Below are 24395 nucleotides of genomic sequence, written 5' to 3'. Positions count from 1 at the left end.
ATAACAGGAGTGAAATAACAGAATAATAGGAGAGAAATAACAGAATAACAGGAGAGAAATAACAGAATAACAGGAATGAAATAACAGAATAATAGGAGTGAAATAACAGAATAACAGGAGAGAAATAACAGAATAACAGGAATGAAATAACAGAATAACAGGAGTGAAATAACAGAATAATAGGAGAGAAATAACAGAATAACAGGAGAGAAATAACAGAATAACAGGAATGAAATAACAGAATAATAGGAGTGAAATAACAGAATAACAGGAGAGAAATAACAGAATAACAGGAATGAAATAACAGAATAACAGGAGTGAAATAACAGAATAATAGGAGAGAAATAACAGAATAACAGGAGAGAAATAACAGAATAACAGGAATGAAATAACAGAATAATAGGAGTGAAATAACAGAGTAACAGGAGTGAAATAACAGAATAACAGGAATGAAATAACAGAATAACAGGAGTGAAATAATAGGATAACTGGAGGGAAATAACAGAATAACAGGAGAGAAATAACAGAATAATAGGAATGAAATAACAGGGTAATAGAAATGAAATAATAGAATAACAGGAGTGAAATAAATAACAATAACAGGAGAGAAATAACAGAATAACTGGAGGGGAATAGCAGAATAATAGGAATTAAATAACAGGATAATAGGAATTAAATAACAGGAGTGAAATAACAGAATAACTGGAGGGAAATAATAGGATAACAGGAGAGAAAGGAGCTAGGAACATTCAGCATTAAAAACTGATGATGAACTTGGAGGATGTGTTTGCTGGAGAGCAACTTGAGGATTTGACACCCATGTGAGTGAATTATATGAAAATCCACCCCTCTGGAACTCCCAGCTCTGTTTATCCAAAAAGGCTGTTCTGCTATTAAGTTTTACACTCAGGGTTACACCTTTTCTCCCATTTCCTGCCTGTTTTTCTCTGGTTTTTCTCCTTTTTCCCTGCAGGCAGCACGAGACGGTGATCCCCAGCGAGCTGCCGCTGGGCCAGGAGCTGACAGCCACGCTCAGGGAGTGGGCAGTCATCTGGCACAAGCTCTACGTGGTCAGTGGGCACGGGGTGGGCAGTGATTGGCACAAGCTCTACGTGGTCAGTGGGGTTGGGGTGGGCAGTGATCTGGCACAAGCTCTGTGTGGTCAGTGGGCACAGGGTTGGAGTGGGCAGTGATTGGCACAAGCTCTATGTGGTCAGTGGGCTCGGGGTTGGGGTGGGCAGTGATCTGGCACAAGCTCTGTGTGGTCAGTGGGCTCAGGGAGTGGGCAGTGGTGTGGCACAAGCTCTGTGTGGTCAGTGGGCATGGAGTTGGGGTGGGCAGTGATTGGCACAAGCTCTGTGTGGTCAGTGGGCTCAGGGAGTGGGCAGTGGTTGGCACAAGCTCTACATGGTCAATGGGGTTGGGGCTGGGGTGGGCAGTGGTGTGGCAAAAGCTCCATGCGGTCAGTGGGGTTGGGGTGGGCAGTGATGTGGCACAAGCTCTACATGGTCAGTGGGCTCAGGGCTGGGGTGGGCAGTGGTTGGCACAAGCTCTAGTGGTCAGTGGGCTCAGGGCATGGGGTGGGCAGTGATTGGCACAAGCTCTGTGTGGTCAGTGGGCATGGAGTTGGGGTGAGCAGTGATGTGGCACAAGCTCTACATGGTCAGTGGGGCTGGGGTTGGGGTGGGCAGTGATCTGGCACAAGCTCTGTGTGGTCAGTGGGGTTTGGGTGGGCAGTGATTGGCACAAGCTCTGTGTGGTCAGTGGGGTTAGGGTTGGGGTGGGCAGTGATTGGCACAAGCTCTATGTGGTCAGTGGGCTCAGGGAGTGGGCAGTGATTGGCACAAGCTCTATGTGGTCAGTGGGCACAGGGTGGGCAGTGATGTGGCACAAGCTCTGTGTGGTCAGTGGGCTCAGGGAGTGGGCAGTGATTGGCACAAGCTCTGTGTGGTCAGTGGGGTTGGGGTTGGGGTTGGGATGGGCAGTCATCTGGCACAAGCTCTATGTGGTCAGTGGGCACAGGGCTGGGGTGGGCAGTGATTGGCACAAGCTCTGCATGGTCAGTGGGCATGGGGTGGGCAGTGATTGGCACAAGCTCTATGTGGTCAGTGGGCTCAGGGTTGGGGTGGGCAGTGATTGGCACAAGCTCTATGTGGTCAGTGGGCTCAGGGAGTGGGCAGTGATTGGCACAAGCTCTGTGTGGTCAGTGGGCTCAGGGAGTGGGCAGTGGTGTGGCACAAGCTCTGCATGGTCAGTGGGTTCAGGGCTGGGGTGGGCAGTAATTGGCACAAGCTCTGTGTGGTCAGTGGGCTCGGGGCTGGGGTGGGCAGTGGTGTGGCACAAGCTCTGTGTGGTCAGTGGGCATGGGGTTGGGGTCCTGCAGGGCTGGGGTGGGCAGTGGGCTCGGGGTTGGGGTGAGCAGTGATCTGGCACAAGCTCTGTGTGGTCAGTGGGGTTGGGGTGGGCAGTGATGTGACACAAGCTCTAGTGGTCAGTGGGCTCAGGGTTGGAGTGGGCAGTGATTGGCACAAGCTCTGTGTGGTCAGTGGGCTCGGGGTGGGCAGTGATTGGCACAAGCTCTGTGTGGTCAGTGGGCTCGGGGTGGGCAGTGATTGGCACAAGCTCTGTGTGGTCAGTGGGCTCAGAGAGTGGGCAGTGATCTGGCACAAGCTCTGTGTGGTCAGTGGGCTCAGAGAGTGGGCAGTGATCTGGCACAAGCTCTGCATGGTCAGTGGGCATGGGGCTGGGGTCCTGCAGGGTTGGGGTGGGCAGTGATTGGCACAAGCTCTGCGTGGTCAGTGGGGTTGGGGTGGGCAGTGATTGGCACAAGCTCTGTGTGGTCAGTGGGGTTGGGGTTGGGGTGGGCAGTGATCTGGCTCAAGCTCTACATGGTCAATGGGCATGGAGTTGGAGTGGGCAGTGATTGGCACAAGCTCTGTGTGGTCAGTGGGCATGGAGTTGGGGTCCTGCAGGGCTGGGGTGGGCAGTGATTGGCACAAGCTCTATGTGGTCAGTGGGGTCAGGACATGGGGTGGGCAGTGATGTGACACAAGCTCTAGTGGTCAGTGGGGTCAGGGTTGGGGTCCTGCAGGGCTGGGGGGCAGGAGGCACGGCGTGGGGTGTGGGAGTGGGAATGTCACTGGGGTCACTGATCAATCCCAGTCCTGCAGGGATCATTGATCCAATCCCAATCCCACTGGGATGGCTGATCAATCCCAATCCTACAGGGATCATTGATCCTATCCCAACCCCACAGGGATAGCTGATCCAACCCCACAGAAATCATTGATCAATGCCATAGGGATCACTGATCCAATCCCAACCCCCTCAGGAATCACTGATCAATCCCATAGGGATTGCTGATCTAACCCCACAGGGATTATTGATCAACCCCACAGGGATCATTGATCCAATCCCACAGGGATTGCTGATCAACCCCACAGGAATCACTGATCAATCCCATCGGTATTACTAATCAATCCTACTGGGATCACTTATCAATCCCATCGGTATTACTAATCAATCCTACTGGGATCACTTATCAATCCCACAGGGATTGCTGATCAATCCCACCAGGATCATCGATCCAACCCCACAGAGATCACTGATCAGCCCCACAGGGATCAATGATCCAACCCCACAGAAATCCCTGATCAATCCCAACCCCACTGGGATCACTGATCCAGTCCAAATCCCACGGGGATCATTGATCAATCCCATAGTAATCACTGATCAATCCCACAAGGATCATTGATCAACCCTTCAGGGATCACTGATCCAATCCCAACCCCACAGAAATCACTGGTCAATCCCATAGGGATTGCCAGTCTAACCCCACAGGGATCATTGATCCAATCCCACAGGGATCACTGATCAACCCCACAGGAATCACTGATCAATCCCACAGGGATCACTGATCCAACCCCATAGAGATCACTAATCAATCCCACTGGGATTGCTTATCAATCCCACAGGGATCACTGATCAATACCACCAGGATCATCAATCCAGCCCCACAGGTCCAACCCCACTGATCCAATCCCACAGGGATCACTGGTCAATCCCAACCCCACAGCAATCACTGATTTGACCCCTTAGGTATTAATGATCAACCCCACAGAAATCACTGATCAGTCCCACAGGGATCATTGATCAACCCCACAGGGATCACTGATCCAACAACAAAACCATCCAAAAACCCCCAAAAACCCCCAAAAAACCAACCTCCCCTGCTGCCTTTGGGGTTCTCAGTAGGGTGGGGAAGGGCAGGAGCTCTGATCCCAAATCCCTGAGCCAGCAGTCACTCAGCAGCACCAGCCGAGGCACAGCAGGGATTTGAGGAGTTTCAGATAAATTCAAAATAATTTGCCTTATTTCAAAGACTCTTTATTAATATCCCATTAAAAAGTCAGGCATTTGGCATCAAAAAGCCAAACTCGATTTTTCTCAGACTCCCAGAAACTCCAGAATGTTCCCAAATTCTTTAATTAAGAAGGGAGAGTGAATTTAAATCAGTTTCAATCACTCAGTGCATCCAGAAAAAAATGAGTTTTTCCCATTGAAAATCCCACCAGGGCACAAATAATTCCTGTTTTGTGTTCCACGAAACCTCAGGAATTTGTTCCACCCCCTGGATTTAATGAGCAGTGATGCTATTGCTGCATGAAAAGAGAGTTTTGTTCCTGGAAATTATTTTATTTCTGAATAACTTTGGGATCTCAGCCTCAGATCTTTGGTTTGTTGGGTTTTTTTTTACGAGCAAAAATCTTTCATGTTGCTCTGCTTAACCAGCAGAAGTCTTAAAATAGGCTGGAAAAATGTTGTGGTTTAAAATGGATTGGAGTTTATTTTATTTCCCCTGCAGGATGTATTAAAAGAAGGGAAAAAAAACAAAAGAAAATAAAGCTGAAGGAGGAAAGAGGCATTTGAGGAGAAAAAGGAAGCATGAGGGGATTTTTTATTTTTATTTTTTTTTGGCAGCATTTGCTTTCACTTCTTTAATTTCTGTGGCTTTCGTTGCTTTATCTCCACTGCAAAATAAATGTGAAAATGGGGAGAGTTTCTCATTTTAATGATTAATTAATTAAAACGAATTTCAATTTTTAATTGTTTAGTTCATAAGGATTAACTGAGGTCAAAGTGAGGTCTGCACTGAAAATTCCCACAAATTCTTTCCTCTTTGTTAGTATTTTTATGCAAAAATTTGGGGTTTTTTTGTTTGGTAAATATTACCACAAACAGGGTGGATTACCACGTATCCATATTTAATTACAGCCTTGGAGTTTATACAGTGCATGGGGAATAATTGAATTAATTCAACTGATAATTGATATTTGAATTAATTAAAGATGATGGCAGGAGGGGATTCTTCACCCAACAGGATTTCCATCCCCTAAAACAAAGTTATGACCATTTAATATCATTTTTTCTGTCTAATTTATTTAAAAAACCTCCCCAGAGCAGCCTGGCAGTGCAGGAAAACTCCAGAACTCTATTTTTGGAGGATGAGGTTTTCCTGCAATAACGTCCCAGGCAGAGGTGAAACTCTTCAAGGCACTTAAAGATCTTCAAAAGCACTTCAGCCTTGGCAGTGCTGCTGGGGAATTCACTGCTCTGGAGGTGCCAGAAATGCCAGGAATTTTTATTTCAACAAAACCTGTGAGGTCCTGGGGCTGAATTATAGCAGAAGTGTTGCTGAGCTGAAATTTCCTGGATTAAAAATGTCATTTTTCACTTGTAGAAGAACAAAACTAGGCAGTTCAGGCACATCCTGGGGCTGAATTATCTCAAAAAATTTGCTGAGCTGAGATTTCCAGGCTCTCCTGGATTAAAATTTTCATTTTTTTCCCCTCAGAGCAACAAAACCCCACAGTTCAGGCACATCCTGGGGCTGAATTATCTCAGATTTCCTGGATTAAAAATTTTCATTTTTTTCCCTCCCAGACCAACAAAACCACACAGTTCAGGCACATGCTGGGGCTGAATTATCGCAGATTTCCAGGATTAAAATTTTAATTTTTCCAGGATTAAAATTAAAAGTGCCATTTTTTCCTTCCCAGAACAACAAAACCAGGCAGTTCAGCCTCTCCTGGATTAAAAATTTTCATTTTTTTCCCTCCCAGACCAACAAAACCATGCAGTTCAGGCTCTCCTGGATTAAAAAGTGTCATTTTTTCCCCTCCCAGAACAACAAAACCAGGCAGTTCAGGCACGTGCTGGGGCTCAATTATCTCAGAAAATTTGCTCAGCTGAGATTTCCAGGCTCTCCAGGCTTAAAATTTTCTTTTTTTTTCCCCTCAGAACAACAAAACCACACAATTCAGGCACATGCTGGGGCTGAATTATCTCAGAAGATTTCCAGGATTAAAATTGTCATTTTTTTCCCTCCCAGAACAACAAAACCAGGCAGTCCAGGCTCTCCTGGATTAAAATTTTCATTTTTTTCCCCCCAGAGCAACAAAACCAGGCAGTTCAGGCTCTCCTGGATTAAAAATTATCTTTTTTTCCCCTCAGAACAACAAAACCCCACAGTTCAGGCACATGCTGGGGCTGAATTATCTCAGAAAATTCACTGAGCTGCGATTTCCAGGCTCTCCTGGATTAAAAACTGTCAACTTTTTTCCCCTCAGAACAACAAAACCCTGCAGTTCAGGCTCTCCTGGATTAAAAATTTTCATTTTTTCCCCCCCAGAACAACAAAACCACGCAGTTCAGGCACGTGCTGGGGCTGAATTATCTCGGAAAATTTGCTCAGCTGAGATTTCCAGGCTCTCCTGGATTAAAATTTTCATTTTTTTTCCCTCCCAGAACAACAAAACCCCACAGTTCAGGCACATCCTGGGGCTGAATTATCTCAGAAAATTTGCTGAGCTGAGATTTCCAGGATCTTCTGGATTAAAAATTGTCATTTTTTTCCCCTTGCAGAACAGCAAAACCACACAGTTCAGACACATCCTGGGGCTGAATTATCTCAGAAGATTTGCTGAGCTGAGATTTCCAGGCTCTCCTGGATTAAAAATGTCATTTTTTCCCCCTCAGAACAACAAAACCCCACAGTTCAGGCACATGCTGGGGCTGAATTATCTCAGATTTGCTCAGCTGAACTTTCCAGGCTCTCCTGGATTAAAAATTGTCATTTTTTCCCTCCCAGAACAACAAAACCAGGCAGTTCAGGCACATGCTGGGGCTGAATTATCTCAGAAGATTTCCAGGATTAAAATTATCATTTTTTTCCCTCCCAGACCAACAAAACCAGGCAGTTCAGGCACATGCTGGAGCTGAATTATCGCAGATTTCCAGGATTAAAATTTTAATTTTTCCAGGATTAAAATTAAAATTGTCTTTTTTTTCCTCCCAGAACAACAAAACCAGGCAGTTCAGGCTCTCCTGGATTAAAAATTGTCATTTTTTTCCCCTCCCAGACCAACAAAACCACGCAGTTCAGGCTCTCCTGGATTAAAAATTGTCTTTTTTTTCCCCCCAGAACAACAAAACCACGCAGTTCAGACACATGCTGGGGCTGAATTATCTCAGATTTGCTCAGCTGAACTTTCCAGGCTCTCCTGGATTAAAAATTGTCATTTTTTCCCTCCCAGAACAACAAAACCCCACAGTTCAGGCACACGCTGGGGCAGGATAATCTCAGATTTGCTGAGCTGAGATTTCCAGGCTCTCCTGGATTAAAAATGTCATTTTTTCCCCCTAAGAACAACAAAACCCCACAGTTCAGGCACATCCTGGGGCTGAATTTTTGCAGATTTGCTCAGCTGAACTTTCCAGGCTCTCCTGGATTAAAAATTTTCATTTTTTCCCTCCCAGACCAACAAAACCACGCAGTTCAGGCACGTGCTGGGGCTGAATTATCTCAGAAAATTTGCTCAGCTGAGATTTCCAGGCTCTCCTGGATTAAAATTTTCTTTTTTTTTTCCCTCCCAGAACAACAAAACCACGCAGTTCAGGCACATCCTGGGGCTGAATTATCGCAGATTTCCAGGATTAAAATTTTAATTTTTCCAGGATTAAAATTAAAAATGCCACTTTTTCCCTCCCAGAACAACAAAACCAGGCAGTTCAGGCACATGCTGGGGCTGAATAATCTCAGAAAATTCACTGAGCTGAGATTTCCAGGCTCTCCTGGATTAAAAATTGTCATTTTTTCCCCTCCAGACCAACAAAACCACGCAGTTCAGGCACGTGCAGCAGCTCACCTACAGCCTGATCGAGTGGAGATCCCAAATCCTCTCGGGAACTCTGCCCAAGGACGAGCTGGCTGAGCTCAAGAAGAAAGTCACTGCCAAGATCGACTATGGCAACAGGTGAGATCCAAAAAAGCCTAAAAGGCTCCTAAAAACCTGGAAAAAATTCCAAATTTATCTTCGTGCAAGATGGAAGTGACCACGGGCTGGGTGAGGCTGGGATTTTGGCTTGGAAAGGGTTAAGTGGTGACTTTGAGTCCCCAAAATGGTTCTGGATTTGACAAAGAGCTCTTGGTTTGTCAGAGGAATTAGGGTTCTGCAGGAATCCTGGGAATATTCTGCTCCTTGGAGCACAATTTCTGCAGAAATCCTGGAAAATTCTGTTTCTTGGAGCTCAATTTCTGCAGGAATTCTCGTGCCTTGGTTCTGCAGAAATTGTGGAAATATCCTGGAAATCCTTGGAGCAGAATTCCTGCAGGAATTCTCCTGCCTTGGTTCTGCAGAAATTCTGTGAAAAATCCTGTTCCTTGGAGTGCAATTTCTGCAGAAATCCTGGAAATATCCTGGAAATCCTTGGAGTACAATTCCTGCAGGAATTCCCCTTCCTTGGTTCTGCAGGAATCCTGGGAATATTCTGGAAATCCTTGGAGCACAATTTCTGCAGAAATCCTGGAAAATTCTGTTCCTTGGAGCTCAATTTCTGCAGGAATTCTCCTGCCTTGGTTCTGCAGAAATTCTGTGAAAAATCCTGCTCCTTGGAGCACAATTTCTGCAGAAATCCTAGGAATCTCCTGCTGTTTGGAGCACAAATTCCTGCAGGAATTCTTCTGCCTTAGGTCTGCAGAAATCCTGGAAAAATCCTTCACCTTGGAGCGCAATTTCTGCAGAAATCCTGGGAATCTCCTGCTGTTTGGAGCACAATTTCTGCAGGAATTCTCCTGCCTTGGTTCTGCAGAAATCCTGGGAATTTCTTGGGAATCCTTGGAGTACAATTCCTGCAGGAATTCTCCTGCCTTGGTTCTGCAGGAATCCTGGGAATATTCTGTTCCTTGGAGCACAATTTCTGCAGGAATTCTCCTGCCTTGGATCTGCGGAAATCCTGGGAATATTCTGTTCCTTGGAGCACAATTTCTGCAGGAATCCTGGAAATCTCCTGCTCCTTGGAGCTCAATTTCTGCAGGAATTCCCCTTCCTTGGTTCTGCAGAAATCCTGGGAATATTCTGGAAATCCTTGGAGCACAATTTCTGCAGAAATCCTGGAAAATTCTGTTCCTTGGAGCACAATTTCTGCAGGAATTCTGCTCCTTGGGTCTGCAGAAATCCTGAAAATTCTGTTCCTTGGAGCATAATTCCTGTGGGAATTCTCCTGCCTTGGTTTTGCAGAAATCCTGGGAATCTCCTGTAAATCCTTGGAGCACAATTCCTGCAGGAATTCTCCTGCCTTGCTTCTGCAGAAATCCTGGAAAATTCTGCTCCTTGGAGCACAATTCCTGCAGAAATCCTGGGAATCTCCTGCTGTTTGGAGCACAAATTCCTGCAGGAATTCTTCTGCCTTAGGTCTGCAGAAATCCTGGGAATATTCTGGAAATCCTTGGAGCACAATTTCTGCAGAAACCCTGGAAAATTCTGTTCCTTGGAGCAGAATTTCTGCAGGAATTCTCCTGCCTTGGTTCTGCAGAAATCCTGGGAATCTCCTGGAAATCCTTGGAGCTCAATTCTTGCAGGAATTCTCCTGCCTTGGTTCTGCAGAATCCTGGAAAATGATTCTCCTTGGAGCACAATTCCTGCAGAAATCCTGGAAAATTCTGTTCCTTGGAGCACAATTCCTGCAGAAATCCTGGGAATCTCCTGCTGTTTGGAGCACAATTTCTGCAGGAATTCTCCTGCCTTGGTTCTGCAGAAATCCTGGGAATCTGCTGTTCCTTGGAGCACAATTCCTGCAGAAATCCTGGGAATATTCTCCTCCTTGGAGCACAATTTCTGCAGAAATCCTTGGAATCTCCTGCTCCTTGGAGCACAATTTCTGCAGGAATTCTCCTGCCTGGATTCTGCAGAAATCCTGGGAATCTCCTGGAAATCCTGGAAATCCAGGAGAATTCTCCTGCCTTGGTTCTGCAGAAATCTTGGGAATCCTTGGAGAACAATTTCTGCAGGAATTCTCCTGCCTTGCTTCTGCAGAAATCCTGGGAAAAATCCTGTTCCTTGGAGCACAATTCCTGCAGAAATCCTGGAACAATCCTTCACCTTGGAGCACAATTCCTGCCTGGATTTGGGTGCTGCTGGGGAAATTCCGGGGCAGAACTGCAGAGAAATTCCAACTCTTGGTGGTCATTTCCAAATTAACCCTCCAGGAGTTGTTTTTGTGCCTCTCAGCCTCAATTTGGGTCAAATCAGTGAGTTCAGGGCAAAAGAATTAACAATCAGCTTTGAAGATATTTTTCCACCTTGGAATAAATAATTCCAGCAGGGAATGAGAGAAATGGCATTTTGGGATGGAGTTACCTGACTAATTCCTCCTCTCTTTCATGGGAAAATGGGGGAAAAATGTGTTTTGAGGAATTAATAATTCTGTGGAAAAACCAGAATTATTCCAAAATTCCACCCCGTGGAAAAACCAGAATTATTCCAAAATTCCACCCCGAAGAAAAACCAGAATTATTCCAAAATTCCACCCTGAAGAAAAACCAGAATTATTCCAAAATTCCACCCTGAAGAAAATCCAGAATTATTCCAAAATTCCACCCCGTGGAAAAACCAGAATTATTCCAAAATTCCACCCCGAGGAATACTTTGGCTGTGCTCTGGGTGATAATTTAACCTTTTCTTCTCACATTTTGGGGGCAGAAAAATGTCAAATTTTATTTTTTTTTCCCCAGGATCCTGGGGCTGGACCTGGTAGTCCGAGATGACAACGGGAACATCCTGGATCCAGATGAAACCAGCACCATCTCCCTCTTCAGAGCCCACGAAACTGCCTCCAAGAGGATCGAGGAGAGGATCCAGGAGGAGAAGGTAACTCTCAGAAATTTTTTAAATTTTTAAATAATTCCAAATCTCCCGCTGGGTTTTTAAATTCCTCTCAGCGTTGAGCTCCTTTGGGCAGCAGAACTCAATTTTCCCGCCTTTGTTTTTAATGGAAAATGTAAAATTCTGTTGATTTTAATGGAAAATACGGATTTTTTTCCAATGGAAAATTCGACGGAATTTTTAAAAAAAAAATTGGATTTTCAGTCCCTGCAGCAGAGTTTGGACCTGAGAGGACAGCCAATCTTCAACTCCACCCACACCTACAGCCTCTACGTGAACTTCAAGAACTTTGTCTGCAACATTGGGGAGGATGCAGAGCTGCTGATGAGTCTCTACGACCCTGACCTCTCCAAATTCATCAGGTTGGGGGAGATTTTGGGGGAATTCAGGGGAATTTCCCGAGAAATTAAAATTATTTTGGCAGGAAATGGAGATGGCAGGGGTGGATTTGTTCAAATTGACTTCTTCTTCTCCTCTGGATAAAAGATTTGTCCAAAATTCCTGAAAAAAATCAAAATTGTTTTACCAGGAAATGGAAATGGGAAGTGTTGGTTTGTTAAATGGCTTTCTTCTCCTCTGGATAAAAGATTTGACAAAATATTTCTGAAAAATCGAAATTGTTTTGGCAGGAAATGGAGATGGCAGGTGTTGATTTGTTCAAATTGACTTCATCTCCTCTGGATAAAAGATTTGTCAAAAAATTCCTGAAAAATCAAAATGATTTTGCCAGGGAATGGAGATGGCAGGTGTTGGTTTGTTCAAATTTACTGCTTCTCCTCTGGATAAAAGATTTGCTGAATATTCCTGAAAAATCAAAATTGTTTTGGCAGGAAATGGAGGTGGCAGGTGTGGATTTGTTAAAATTTAATTTTTTTCCCTTTTAAAAATTATTTTTGCAGTGAGAACTACCTGGTTCGCTGGGGCAGCAATGGGATGCCCAAAGAAATTGAGAAACTGAACAACCTGCAGGCAGTTTTTACTGTGAGTTCTGAGGATCCTGGGGTGGGTTGGGCTGGGAGGAACCTGAATTCAATCCTAGATCCCATCCTGAATCCCATCCTGAATCTCATCCTGAATCTCATCCTGAATTCCATCCTGAATAATCCTATCCTAAATAATCCCATCCTAAATCCCATCCTGAATCCCATCCTGAATAGTTCCATCCTAAATAATCCCATCCTGAATAATTCCATCCTGAATTCCATCCTGAATCTTAGCCTAAATAATTCCATCCTTAATAATCCCATCCTAAATAATCCCATCCTGAATAATCCCATCCTTAATAATTCCATCCTAAATAATTCCATCCTGAATAATCCCATCCTGAATAATTCCATCCTGAATCTTATCCTGAATAATTCCATCCTGAATCCCATCCTAAATAATCCCATCCTGAATCCCATCCTAAATAATCCCATCCTGAATCCCATCCTAAATAATCCCATCCTGAATCTTATCCTAAATAATTCCATCCTAAATAATCCCATCTTGAATCCCATCCTAAATAATTCCATCCTGAACAATCCCATCCCGAACTCCATCCCGAACCCCATCCTGAATAATTCCATCCTGAATAATTCCATCCTGAATAATTCCATCCTAAATCCCATCCAGTGCCTCCCCAGGGACATCTCTCACCATCCCAGGTCATTCCAGCCTGGCTTTGGACATTCCAGGGATCCAGGGAATCTCTGGGAATTCCATCCCAGCCAGGAATTCCTTCCCAAAATCCCATCCATCCCATCATTACAAACAATAAGTAATTTATTATAAATTATTAAAACAACCTCCCTCGTGTAAAATTGTGTAAAATCGTGTAAAATGTGTAAAAATAATTTTTTACCTATTTATTTTCCACAACCCAACCCAACCTCTCCCTCCCTCCGCCTTTCCCACTCGGCAAGCACACGGCTGAAACTTCCAATTTTTAAATTTTAAAATTTTAAATTTTTTGAATTTTTTAATTTTTGAATTTTTAAATTTTTGAATTTTTAAATTTTAAATTTCTAAATTTTTTAATTTTAAAATTTTTAAATTATTTAATTTTTAAGTTTTTAAATTTTAAAATTTTTAAATTTTTGAATTTTTCAATTTTCGAATTTTTCAATTTTTTCAATAATTTTTCAGGACCTGAGCAGCTCAGACCTGATCCGGCCCAGGATCAGCCTGGTGTGCCAGATAGTCCGCGTTGGCCACATGGAGCTCAAGGATGGCAAGAAGCACACCTGCGGCCTCAGGAGACCCTTCGGGGTGGCAGGTGGGCAATGTCACCCTTGGGGACACCGCGGGACACGCTGGGGCTGGGAACTGGGAATTGTGTGCTGGGAACTGGGAATTGTGTGCTGGGAACTGGGAATGGTGAGCCGGGAACTGGGAATGGGGTGCTGGGAACTGGGAATGGGGGGCTGGGAACTGGGAATGGCGGGTTGGCAACTGGGAATTTTTGCTGGGAACTGGGAATGGCGGGTTGGGAACTGGGAATGGCGGGTTGGGAACTGGGAATGGCGGGTTGGGAACTGGGAATTGTGCGCTGGGAACTGGGAATTGCAGGTTGGGAACTGGGAATGGCGGGTTAGGAGCTGGGAATGGCAGGTTGGGAACTGGGAATTGTGGGTTGGGAACTGGGAATTGCCTGCTGGGAACTGGGAATTGCAGGTTGGGAACTGGGAATGGCGGGTTAGGAGCTGGGAATGGCAGGTTGGGAACTGGGAATTGTGGGTTGGGAACTGGGAATTGCCTGCTGGGAACTGGGAATTTTGTGCTGGGCACTGGGAATGGCGTGCTGGGAACTGGGAATTTTGTGCTGGGAACTGGGAATGGCGTGCTGGGAACTGGGAATGGCGTGCTGGGAACTGGGAATTGCCTGCTGGGAACTGGGAATTTTGTGCTGGGCACTGGGAATGGCGTGCTGGGAACTGGGAATTTTGTGCTGGGAACTGGGAATTTTGTGCTGGGAACTGGGAATGGCGGGTTGGGAACTGGGAATGGCGGGTTGGGAACTGGGAATTTTTGCTGGGAACTGGGAATTGCAGGTTGGGAACTGGGAATGGCGGGTTAGGAGCTGGGAATGGCAGGTTGGGAACTGGGAATTGTGGGTTGGGAACTGGGAATTGCCTGCTGGGAACTGGGAATTTTGTGCTGGGCACTGGGAATGGCGTGCTGGGAACTGGGAATTTTGTGCTGGGAACTGGGAATGGCGTGCTGGGAACTGGGAATTGCCTGCTGGGAACTGGGAATTTTGTGCTGGGCACTGGGAATGGCGTGCTGGGAACTGGGAATTTTGTGCTGGGAACTGGGAATTTTGTGCTGGGAACTGGGAATGGCGGGTTGGGAACTGGGAATGGCGGGTTGGGAACTGGGAATTTTTGCTGGGAACTGGGAATTGCAGGTTGGGAACTGGGAATGGCGGGTTAGGAGCTGGGAATGGCAGGTTGGGAACTGGGAATTGTGGGTTGGGAACTGGGAATTTTGTGCTGGGAACTGGGAATTTTGTGCTGGGCACTGGGAATGGCGTGCTGGGAACTGGGAATTTTGTGCTGGGAACTGGGAATGGCGTGCTGGGAACTGGGAATTGCCTGCTGGGAACTGGGAATTTTGTGCTGGGCACTGGGAATGGCGTGCTGGGAACTGGGAATTTTGTGCTGGGAACTGGGAATTTTGTGCTGGGAACTGGGAATGGCGTGCTGGGAACTGGGAATTGCCTGCTGGGAACTGGGAATGGAGGGTTAGGAACTGGGAATGGGGGGCTGGGAATTGGGAATTGCAGGTTGGGAACTGGGAATGGCGGGCTGGGAACTGGGAATTTTGTGCTGGGAACTGGGAATTGTGTGCTGGGAACTGTGTGCTGGGAACTGGGAACTGTGTGCTGGGAACTGGAAATTGTGTGCTGGGAACTGGGAATTGCGGGTTGGGAACTGGGAATTTTGTGCTGGGAACTGGGAATTGTGTGCTGGGAACTGGGAATTGTGGCTGGCAAATCTCTCTCAGTGCTCCTGGCCGCTCTGAGCAGTGTCCTGCTGTCCTTGCAGTGATGGACATCACCGACATCATCCACGGCAAGGTGGACGACGAGGAGAAGCAGCACTTCATTCCTTTCCAGCAGTGAGTGTGAGCTCTGCAGCTCTCCTGTTCCCTGCGTTTGGGGAAATGCTGTCTTTGGGTTGGTGGGAGTAGGAGGAAACGCAGCTAAGAAGGGGTTAAAGGGTTTTATTTTGGGTTTTTAATAGGATTTTTGCACTGCTGGGCAAAGGTGGAACACAGCCAGATGCACACTCACATAAAAATACAATTTTAGGGACTTTGCAAATTAAAAAATATGAAAAAAAATATTAAACTGGGATGCGTTTCCTATTTTGAAGGTTTAAATGAATTTTGAGCAGGTGAAGGAAAATAATTTTTAAATTACATCCGTAATTTAAAAGTTTTTTTTAAAAAATTAGAAAAAAAAATCAAACTGGGATGCATTTCCTGCCTTGAAGGATTAACTGGATTTTCTGCAGGTGAAGGACTGAAAATATGGAATGAAAAAAAATTTTAAAAAATTCAACTAGGATGCATTTCCTGCTTTGAAGGATTAAATGGATTTTATGCTGATGAAGGAATGATAATAAGGAATGAAAAAAATTTTAAAAAAATTAAACTGGGATACATTTCCTGCTTTGAAGGATTAAATGGATTTTGCACAGGTGAAGGAATGAAAATATGGAATGAAAAAAATTTAAAAAAATATTAAACTGGGATGCATTTCCTACTTTGAAGGTTTAAATGGATTTTGCGCAGGTGAAGGAATGAAAATATGGAATGAAAAAAAATTTTAAAAAATTCAACTAGGATGCATTTCCTGCTTTGAAGGATTAAATGGATTTTGCGCAGGTGAAGGAATGATAATAAGGAATGAAAAAAAATTAAAAATCAAACTGGGATGCATTTCCTGCTTTGAAGGATTAAATGGATTTTGCACAGGTGAAGGAATGAAAATATGGAATGAAAAAAAATTTAAAAAAATTCAACTAGGATGCATTTCCTGCTTTGAAGGATTAAATGGATTTTGCGCAGGTGAAGGAATGATAATAAGGAATAAAAAAAATAAAAAAAAAAATTAAACTGGGATACATTTTCTGCTTTGAAGGTTTCAATGGATTTTGTACAGGTGAAGGAATGAAAACACAGAATAAAAACCCCCATGGAATCCTTTAAAAAACCCGTTTTTTGCCAAACCACCAGCTGCTGACCAACCCTATTTTTGCTGTGATTTTGGGTTGTTCATCCCTCTCCCTGACCCCATTTTTGGGGTTTCCCATGGGTTTTCCCCCCAGGATCGCCATGGAGACGTCGATCCGGCAGCGGCAGCTCATCATGTCCCCGCTGATGGCCTCGAGCGCCATCGGCGAGAACGAGCCGCTGACCGCCGTGTTCAACAAGGTCATCGCCGCCAAGGAGGTCAACCACAAGGGACAAGGTGGGCACGGTGGCTGTGGGGTTGGAGCCTGTAGGGTTGGAGGGTCTGGTGGTCAGTTTTGGATGGTCTGATGTAGGATTGAATTCTGTGGGATTTGGTTATGAGGATGGAATGGAAATGAGAGATCTCTGAAGTTGGATTTTAGGGCATTTGGGTTTATTGTGGAAGAGAGTTGGGTGTGAGAAACCTGCCAGGCTGCAGGATGGAGCTCAGAGCAGGTCAGAGAAGAGAGAGAGAGAGAGAGAGAAAGAGAGAGAGAGAGAGGCAAAAAGAGACCAATTTGCCATTTACAATACAATAAATCATCCTCTGTGTTGAATATTCTAATTCTCATTAACCAATCCAGAACAAGCTCCAAACCCTACAGCATTTACACACAACCTATAAGAATCATCACATTACCATATGGGGTTATATTTTGAATATTCTGATTCTCATTAACCAATCTAGAACCAATCTAGAAGCTACAAACCCTACAGCATTTACACACAACCTATAAGAACCATCCCATTACCACACAGGGTTATATTTTAAACCCTAAAAACTGCTTTTTGGCCCCTCTGCCATCAGGCAGGCTCTGCTCTGACCCTTGGAGCTGTCTGCAGGCAGAGGGGATTGTTCCACCCAGAGGGGATTGTTCCACCCAGAGGGGATTGTTCCACCCAGAGGGGATTGTTCCACCCAGAGGGGATTGTTCCACCCAGAGGGGATTGTTCCACCCAGAGGGGATTGTTCCACCCAGAGGGGATTGTTCCACCCAGAGGGGATTGTTCCACCCAGAGGGGATTGTTCCACCCAGAGGGGATTGTTCCATCCAGAGGATCACCTCCAGTCAGCCAAACCATTGTTTTCTAGTTGTTCTTCAACTCAAACCTTGTCTTCATTTCAATTTCCCTTATATTTTCCATATTCTCAGTTTCTCTTCATCTCAATTTCCCTTATATTTTCCATATTCTCAGCTTGTCTTCATCTCAATTTCCCTTATATTTTCCATATTCTCAGCATCTTCTGCCAGGTAATCATATTTATAAGGTTTTCCTATTTCATCTTCCCCAGCAACGCCTGAATAGATTTACCTGGAAAATGGTTAACTGAAAAGTGCCAAAGTTAGGAAAATAAAAAGCAGCTTAATTTATTGAAGACCTTTAAGGTGCATTCAGGGCATTTGTGGGTTTATACCTTTTGTTTTTTTTGCAGAAAATGAGTGTTTTTTCCCTTTTCTCAGGTCTCTGGGTGTCGCTGAAGCTGCTGTCAGGGGATCTGGCTCAGGTGCAGAAGGATTTTTCCCACCTGGTGGACAGAAACACTGCAGTGGCTCGAAAAATGGGATTTCCTGAGATCATCCTGCCCGGTGAGTTCCTCCACTTCACGGAGAGAAAAATCCACCTGGAATCCCAGGATTGCTGTCATAAAATAATTCATTTAAAGCTGTCTGAAAACTTGATTTTTTTTTCAAATTTCTACCTTTTTTTTTAATTTTTTTTTGGTCAGAAAAAGTGAAAATATGAGGTTTTTTTCTCATGGCAAAATGATGGTTTAGAGTTTTTGGAAGAAAATGTGTCCTTTGAGTCTAGTTTAATGTGGTTTGACTCTGCTGAGTCTGATCTGGTGGATTGAGCCTTATGGGGCTCAGAATTAAATTTAAAAAATTTGGGAAAAAGAAAGACTTTTAAAAAAATTAAATTAAAAAATGAAATTAAAAAATGAAACAAAAAATATTAAAAAATTGGAAAAAAGAAATGAGAAATGTTCTCCCCAAATCCCCTGGGAATGACAAATGATCTCCCCAGATCCCCTGGGAATGAGAAATGATCTCCCCAGATCCCATGGGAATGACTAAATCATCTCCCCAAATCCCCTGGGAATGAGAAATGATCACCCCAAATCCCCTGGGAATGAGAAATGATCTCCCCAAATCCCCTGGGAATGAGAAATGATCTCCCCAAATCCCCTGGGAATGAGAAATGATCTCCCCAAATCCCATGGGAATGAGAAATGATCTCCATGAATCCCCTGGGAATGAGAAATGATCTCCATAAATCTTCTGGGAATGAGAAATGATCTCTGTGAATCCCCTGGGAATGAGAAATGATCTCCATAAATCTTCTGGGAATGAGAAATGATCTCTGTAAATCCCCTGGGAATGAGAAATGATCTCTCCAAATCCCCTGGGAATGAGAAATTATCTCCATAAATCCCTTGGGAATGAGAAATTATTTCCATAAATCCCATGGGAATGAGAAATGATCACCCCAAATCCCCTGGGAATGACCAAATGACCTCCCCAAATCCCCTGAGAACGAGAAATGATCTCCCCAAATCCGATGGGAATGACTAAATGATCTCCATAAATCCCCTGGGAATGAGAAATTATCTCCCCAACCCCTTGGAATGAGAAATGATCTCCCCAAATCCCTGAGAATGAGAAATGATCTCCATAAATCCCTTGGGAATGAGAAATGATCTCTGTAAATCCCCTGGGAATGACCAAATGATCTCCCCAAATCCCCTGGGAATGAAAAATTATCTCCATAAATCCCTGGGAATGACTAAATGATTTCCCCAACTCTCTGGAAACTGCAGGTGACGTCAGGAACGACATCTACGTCACCCTGATCCAGGGGGAGTTCGACAAGGGCAAGAAGAAAACCCCCAAGAACGTCGAGGTCACCATGTCCGTTCACGATGAGGATGGCAACCTGCAGGAGGTGGGGCAGCCCTGACCCCCTGCCAGGACTCCCCACCCCAAAATCCTCCTTTTTCACCTTTTTTCCCCCCAATTCCCTGTGTTTGTGCCCAAAGAAAGCCATCCACCCCGGCGCTGGCTACGAGGGAGTGTCCGAGTACAAGTCGGTGGTTTATTACCAAGTCAAGCAGCCCTGCTGGTATGAGACTGTCAAGGTATGGATCTGCTGGGAATTCCTGATTTCCTGGTGGGAAACTGGGATGGATCCAAACCCAGCTCTGGGAGGGGATGGGGAGAGGGAAATGTTGGGTTTTTGTTGTGTTGGGGAGAGGGAAATGTTGGGTTTTGATCGTTTTGGGGAGAGGGAAATGTTGGTTATTTAAGCGTTTTGGGGAGAGGGAAATGTTGGGTTTTGTTGTTTTGGGAAAAGGAGAATGTTGGGTTTTTGTTGTTTTGGGAAAAGGAAAATGTTGGGGTTTTGTTGTTTTGGAAAGAGGGATAATGTTGGGTTCTGTTGGTTTTTTTTGTGAAAAGGAAAATATTGGGTTTTATCATTTTGGGGAGAGGGAAAATGTTGGGTTTTTGTCATTTTGGGGAGAGGGAAAATGTTGGGTTTTTGTCATTTTGGGGAGAGGGAAAATGTTGGGTTTTTATCATTTTGGGGAGAGGAAAATGTTGGTTTTTGTCATTTTGGGAAGAGGGAAAATTTGGTTTTTTATTGTTTTGGGGAGAGGGAAAATTCTGGGTTTTTGTCGCTTTGGGGAGAGGGAAATGTTGGGTTTTTCATCATTTTGGGGAGAGGAAAATGTTGGGTTTTTGTCATTTTGGGGAGAGGGAAAATGTTCAGGTTTTGTCATTTTGGGGAGACGGGAAATGTTGATTTTTTGTCATTTTGGGGAGAGGGAAATGTTGATTTTTTGTCATTTTGGGGAGAGGGAAATGTTGGTTTTTTGTCATTTTGGGGAGAGGGAAATGTTGGTTTTTTGTCATTTTGGGGAGAGGAAAATGTTTTTTTTGTTGTTTCCCCTGCAGGTGGCCATTGCCATCGAGGAGGTGAGTCGATGTCACCTGAGGTTCACCTTCCGTCACCGATCGTCCCAGGAGTGTGAGTGCTGAGCAGGGAGATCCACAGCATGGCTCTGCTCTTCCCACTCCCTCTGAGTACAAAAATTGTTCTCCTCCTTTCTCCTCCTCCTTTCTCCTCCTTTCTTCTTCTTCTTTCTTCTTCTTCTTCTTCTTCTTCTTTCTTCTTCTTCTTCTTTCTTCTCCTTCTTCTTCTTCTTCTTCTTCTTCTTCTTCTTCTTCTTCTTCTTTCTTCTCCTTCTTCTTCTTTCTTCTCCTTCTTCTTCTTTCTTCTCCTTCTTCTTCTTTCTTCTCCTTCTTCTTCTTTCTTCTCCTTCTTCTCCTTTCTTCTCCTTCTTCTCCTTCTTCTTTTTTCTTCTCCTCCTCCTTTCTTCTCCTCCTTCTTTCTCCTCCTCCTTCCTCCTCCTTCCTCCATTTCTATTTCCAGTTCTATTATCTCTATTATTTAAATTTCTATTTCTATAATTATTATTATTATTACTGTTATATTATTATTATTATTATTATTCCCTGCTTATTTTCCCCCCTTCAGTTTACTTATTCCCAGTTTTGTGGCACGCAAAACAAAACAAAACAAAAAACGTCATTCGAATTTTTTGCAGCCAAAGTTTGGTGCTGGTTTTGTTCTAAAAGTGCAATTTGATAAGGAGCAGCATTTTAGTTCCCCCAGAAGAGAATTATCAATACTCCTTTCTGCTTTGGTTTCTCAGTTCTCACTTTTAATTTATTTCACACAATTTCACTGTGAGGCCTGGTTGGCTCCTAACGACCTTCCTGTGGGAGGATTTCTAATTAGGCTGATGAGAGGCTAATGAGAGAGTCAGAGGCAGGAGTTCCACCAGATCAGAGCCCTGGAAGGAGATCAATCCTGTGAGATTTAACTCCTGAAGGCTCTCAGGGGAATTCTCTGCTGGAATTCTCTGATCTCCCTCCACATCCACCGCTCACAACCCAAAATTCCAACAAAAATTCTGCATCTGAGGATGATGGAATTCCTAAAGCTGCAAAGACCTTGAAGAGCAAAGAGTCCAACCACGAATTTATCCATTTATCAGCACAAAACCCACTAAATTTGTGTGTGAGAGATGCTCCAGAAAGGATGTTTTGTGTGGTTGCAGCTAAATCCAGCTGCTGATGGGGTCAGAGAGCTGCATTTGGGATTGATGGACATTAATCAGATTATTCCTAACGATTTTTTGCTGTTTGCAGCCAGGGACAGGTCAGAGAGAGCCTTTGGCATGGGCTTTGTGAAGCTGATGAACGCGGATGGGACGACTCTGCAGGATGGCAAACACAACCTGATCGTCTACAAGGTGAGCTGAGTGATTCCTGCTTGGTCTGCTGTGCAGCTCGGCAAAAATCTCCCCTGGCTGCTTTCTCCAGGCTGCAGGAAGCTAAAAAATGTGTGTGTGGCTTTGGAATTCTGTGGCTTTGGAAATATTTGAATTTATTTGCAGCATGGACAACTTATTCCTGGAAATTAGAAACCCAAATATCAAAACTCTCTCCTTTCTTATTCCTTTCTTATTCTTATTCTGGCTGCTTTTTCCAGGTAGCAGAAAGCTGTAAAATGTGTGTGGGGTGAAAATCCTCTGAAATTCTGTGGCTTTGGAAATAACTTAATTTATTTGCAGCATGGACAACTCATTCCTGGAAATTAGAAACAACTCATTCCCTGAAATTAGAAGCCCAAATATCCAAACTCTCTCCTTTCTTGTTCCTTTTCTTGTTCCTTTTCTTGTTCCTTTTCTTGTTCCTTTCTTGTTCCTTTTCTTGTCCCTTTTCTTGTCCCTTTTCTTGTCCCTTTCTTATCCCTTTCTTATCCCTTTCTTATCCCTTTCTTATTCCTTTCTTATTCATTCTTATTCCTTTCCAATCACTTTCAAAATCCTTTATTAATCCTTTCTATTCCTTTATAATTCCATTCATATTCCATTCTTATTCCTTTATAAACCCAAACATATTCCTCATCCTTTCTTATTCTTATTCTGGCTGCTTTTTCCAAGCACTAGAAAGCTGCAAAATGTTTGTGTGGGGGGAAAAATCCTCTGAAATTCTGTAGCTTTGAAAATAATTGAATTTATTTGCAGCATGGACAACTTATTTCTGGATGTTAGAAACCCAAATATCCAAAATCTCTCCTGGCTGGTTTTTCCAAGCACTAGAAAGCTACAAAATGTGTGGGTGGGGAAAAATTCCTTGCAAATTCTGTGGCTTTGGAAATAACTGAATTAATTTACAGCATGGACAACTCATTCCCAGAAGTTAGAAACCCAAACATAAAAACTCTCTTCTTTCTTATTCTTATTCTGGCTGCTTTTTCCAAGCACTAGAAAGCTACAAAGTACGTGTGTTAGGGGGAAAAATCCTCCCAAATTCTCTGGCTTTATGAAATAACTTCATTTGCAGCACGGGCAAATAATTCCCTGAAATTATTTAAGTTATTATATTCTGAAATTCTGAAATTAGAAACCCAAGCAACGACAGAGATTAAAAATTGTTTCAAGGCGACCCCGATGGGACACAACCTCGGTCTCTGTCCCCACCAGGGTGACAACAAGAAGATGGAAGATGCCAAGAGCTACCTGAGCCTTCCTTGCACCAAGACGGAGATGGAGGAGAAGGAAATCCCTCCTGGGAAGAACCTTCACCCTCTGGCCACCTTCACCCCCAGCAAGGAGAGCACCAAGGACAGCTTCCAGATCGCCACCGTCATCTGCTCCACCAAGCTCACCCAGAACGGTAGGCAGCTGGAAAAAAGGGGATTTTGGTGGTGGCACTGTCCCACCAAACTCACAGGGTGTTTGTGCAGAAACTTCTAGAAACCACTCAATAAATCCATAAATAAATCCAAATATTGGATCCAAATTGCTCAAGTTAAACCAAATAATTTGTTGGCATGTGGGGAAATGGCAGTGGCTGTGTTTCCTCAGAATTCTGAATTTTTAAGGTTATTTACCTCATTTCCTCTGCCTGTTGAGACAGCAGCCACTAAATAAATCTATTTAGAAACCACTAAATAAATTGCAAATATTGGATCCAAACTGCCCCAAATTCAACCAAACAATTTGTTGGCACATGAGGAAATGGCAGTGGCTGTGTTTCCTCAGAATTTTGGATTTTTAAGGTTATTTACCTCATTTCCTCTGCCTGTTGAGCTCCACCAAGCTCACCCAGAATGGTAGGCAGCTGGAAAAAAGGGGATTTTGGGTGCTGGTGGCAGCATCAAACTCACAGGATGTTTGTGAAAAACCTCTAGAAACCACTAAATAAATTCACAAATATTGGATCCAAGCTGCCCAAGTTGAACCAAACAATTCATTGGCATGTGTGGAAATGGCACCTGGCAGTGGAAGTGGCTGTGTTTCCTCAGAATTTTGAATTTTTGAATTTAATCACCTCCTTCCCTCTGCCTGTTGAGAGAACAGCCACTAAATAAATCTATTTAGAAACCTCTAAGTAAACATGTAAATATTGGGTCCAAACTGCCCAAGTTAAACCCGACGATTTTTTGGCACATGAGGAAATGGCAGTGGCTGTTTCCTCAGAATTTCTGAATTTTTAAGGTTATTTACCTTAAATAAATCTGTTTAGAAACCGCTAAATAAACATGTAAATATTGGATCCAAACTGCCCAAGTTAAACCCAACAATTTTTTTGGAACGTGAGGAAATGGCAGCGGCTGTGTTTCCTCAGAATTTTGAATTTTTAAGGTTAATCACCTCCTTCCTTCTGCCTGTTGAGCTCCACCAAGCTCACCCAGAATGGTAGGCAGCTGGAAAAAAGGGGATTTTGGGTGCTGGTGGCAGCACTGTCCCATCAAACTCCCAGGGTGTTTGTGAAAAACATCCTAGAAACCACTAAATAAATCCAGAAATAAATCCAAATATTGGATCCAAACTGGCCAAGTTAAACCCAATGATTTGTTGGCATGTGGGGAAATGGC

At 44.0% G+C, this 24395-nt stretch overlaps 2 protein-coding genes across 2 annotated transcripts; both read left to right on the top strand.

The window, feature by feature from the left end:
* Positions 1-807: 807 nt before the first annotated feature.
* Positions 808-19403, top strand: LOC146423339 (dedicator of cytokinesis protein 5-like; the record flags this gene model as incomplete). The annotated part of the gene is made up of 10 exons (XM_085044862.1): positions 808-1070; positions 8167-8315; positions 11072-11207; positions 11427-11584; positions 12122-12203; positions 13350-13479; positions 15251-15323; positions 16538-16680; positions 17906-18031; positions 19264-19403. Coding segments are annotated over 10 exons (1400 nt in total), but the record flags the coding sequence as incomplete, so codon positions are not given.
* Positions 19404-19426: 23 nt separating this feature from the next.
* Positions 19427-23219, top strand: LOC146423338 (dedicator of cytokinesis protein 5-like; the record flags this gene model as incomplete). Its single annotated transcript, XM_085044865.1, has 4 exons — positions 19427-19581; positions 20399-20471; positions 21659-21762; positions 22999-23219. Coding segments are annotated over exons 3-4 (296 nt in total), but the record flags the coding sequence as incomplete, so codon positions are not given.
* Between the last annotated feature and the right edge of the window lie 1176 nt (positions 23220-24395).

Source organism: Lichenostomus cassidix, unplaced genomic scaffold (genome assembly GCF_008360975.1).
Source record: "Lichenostomus cassidix isolate B80296 unplaced genomic scaffold, HeHo_3.0 HiC_scaffold_826, whole genome shotgun sequence".
Classification (NCBI taxonomy): Eukaryota; Metazoa; Chordata; class Aves; order Passeriformes; family Meliphagidae; genus Lichenostomus; species Lichenostomus cassidix.
The sequence above is the reverse complement of the archived record's forward strand: the minus strand, read 5'-3'. Positions and strand labels throughout refer to the sequence as shown.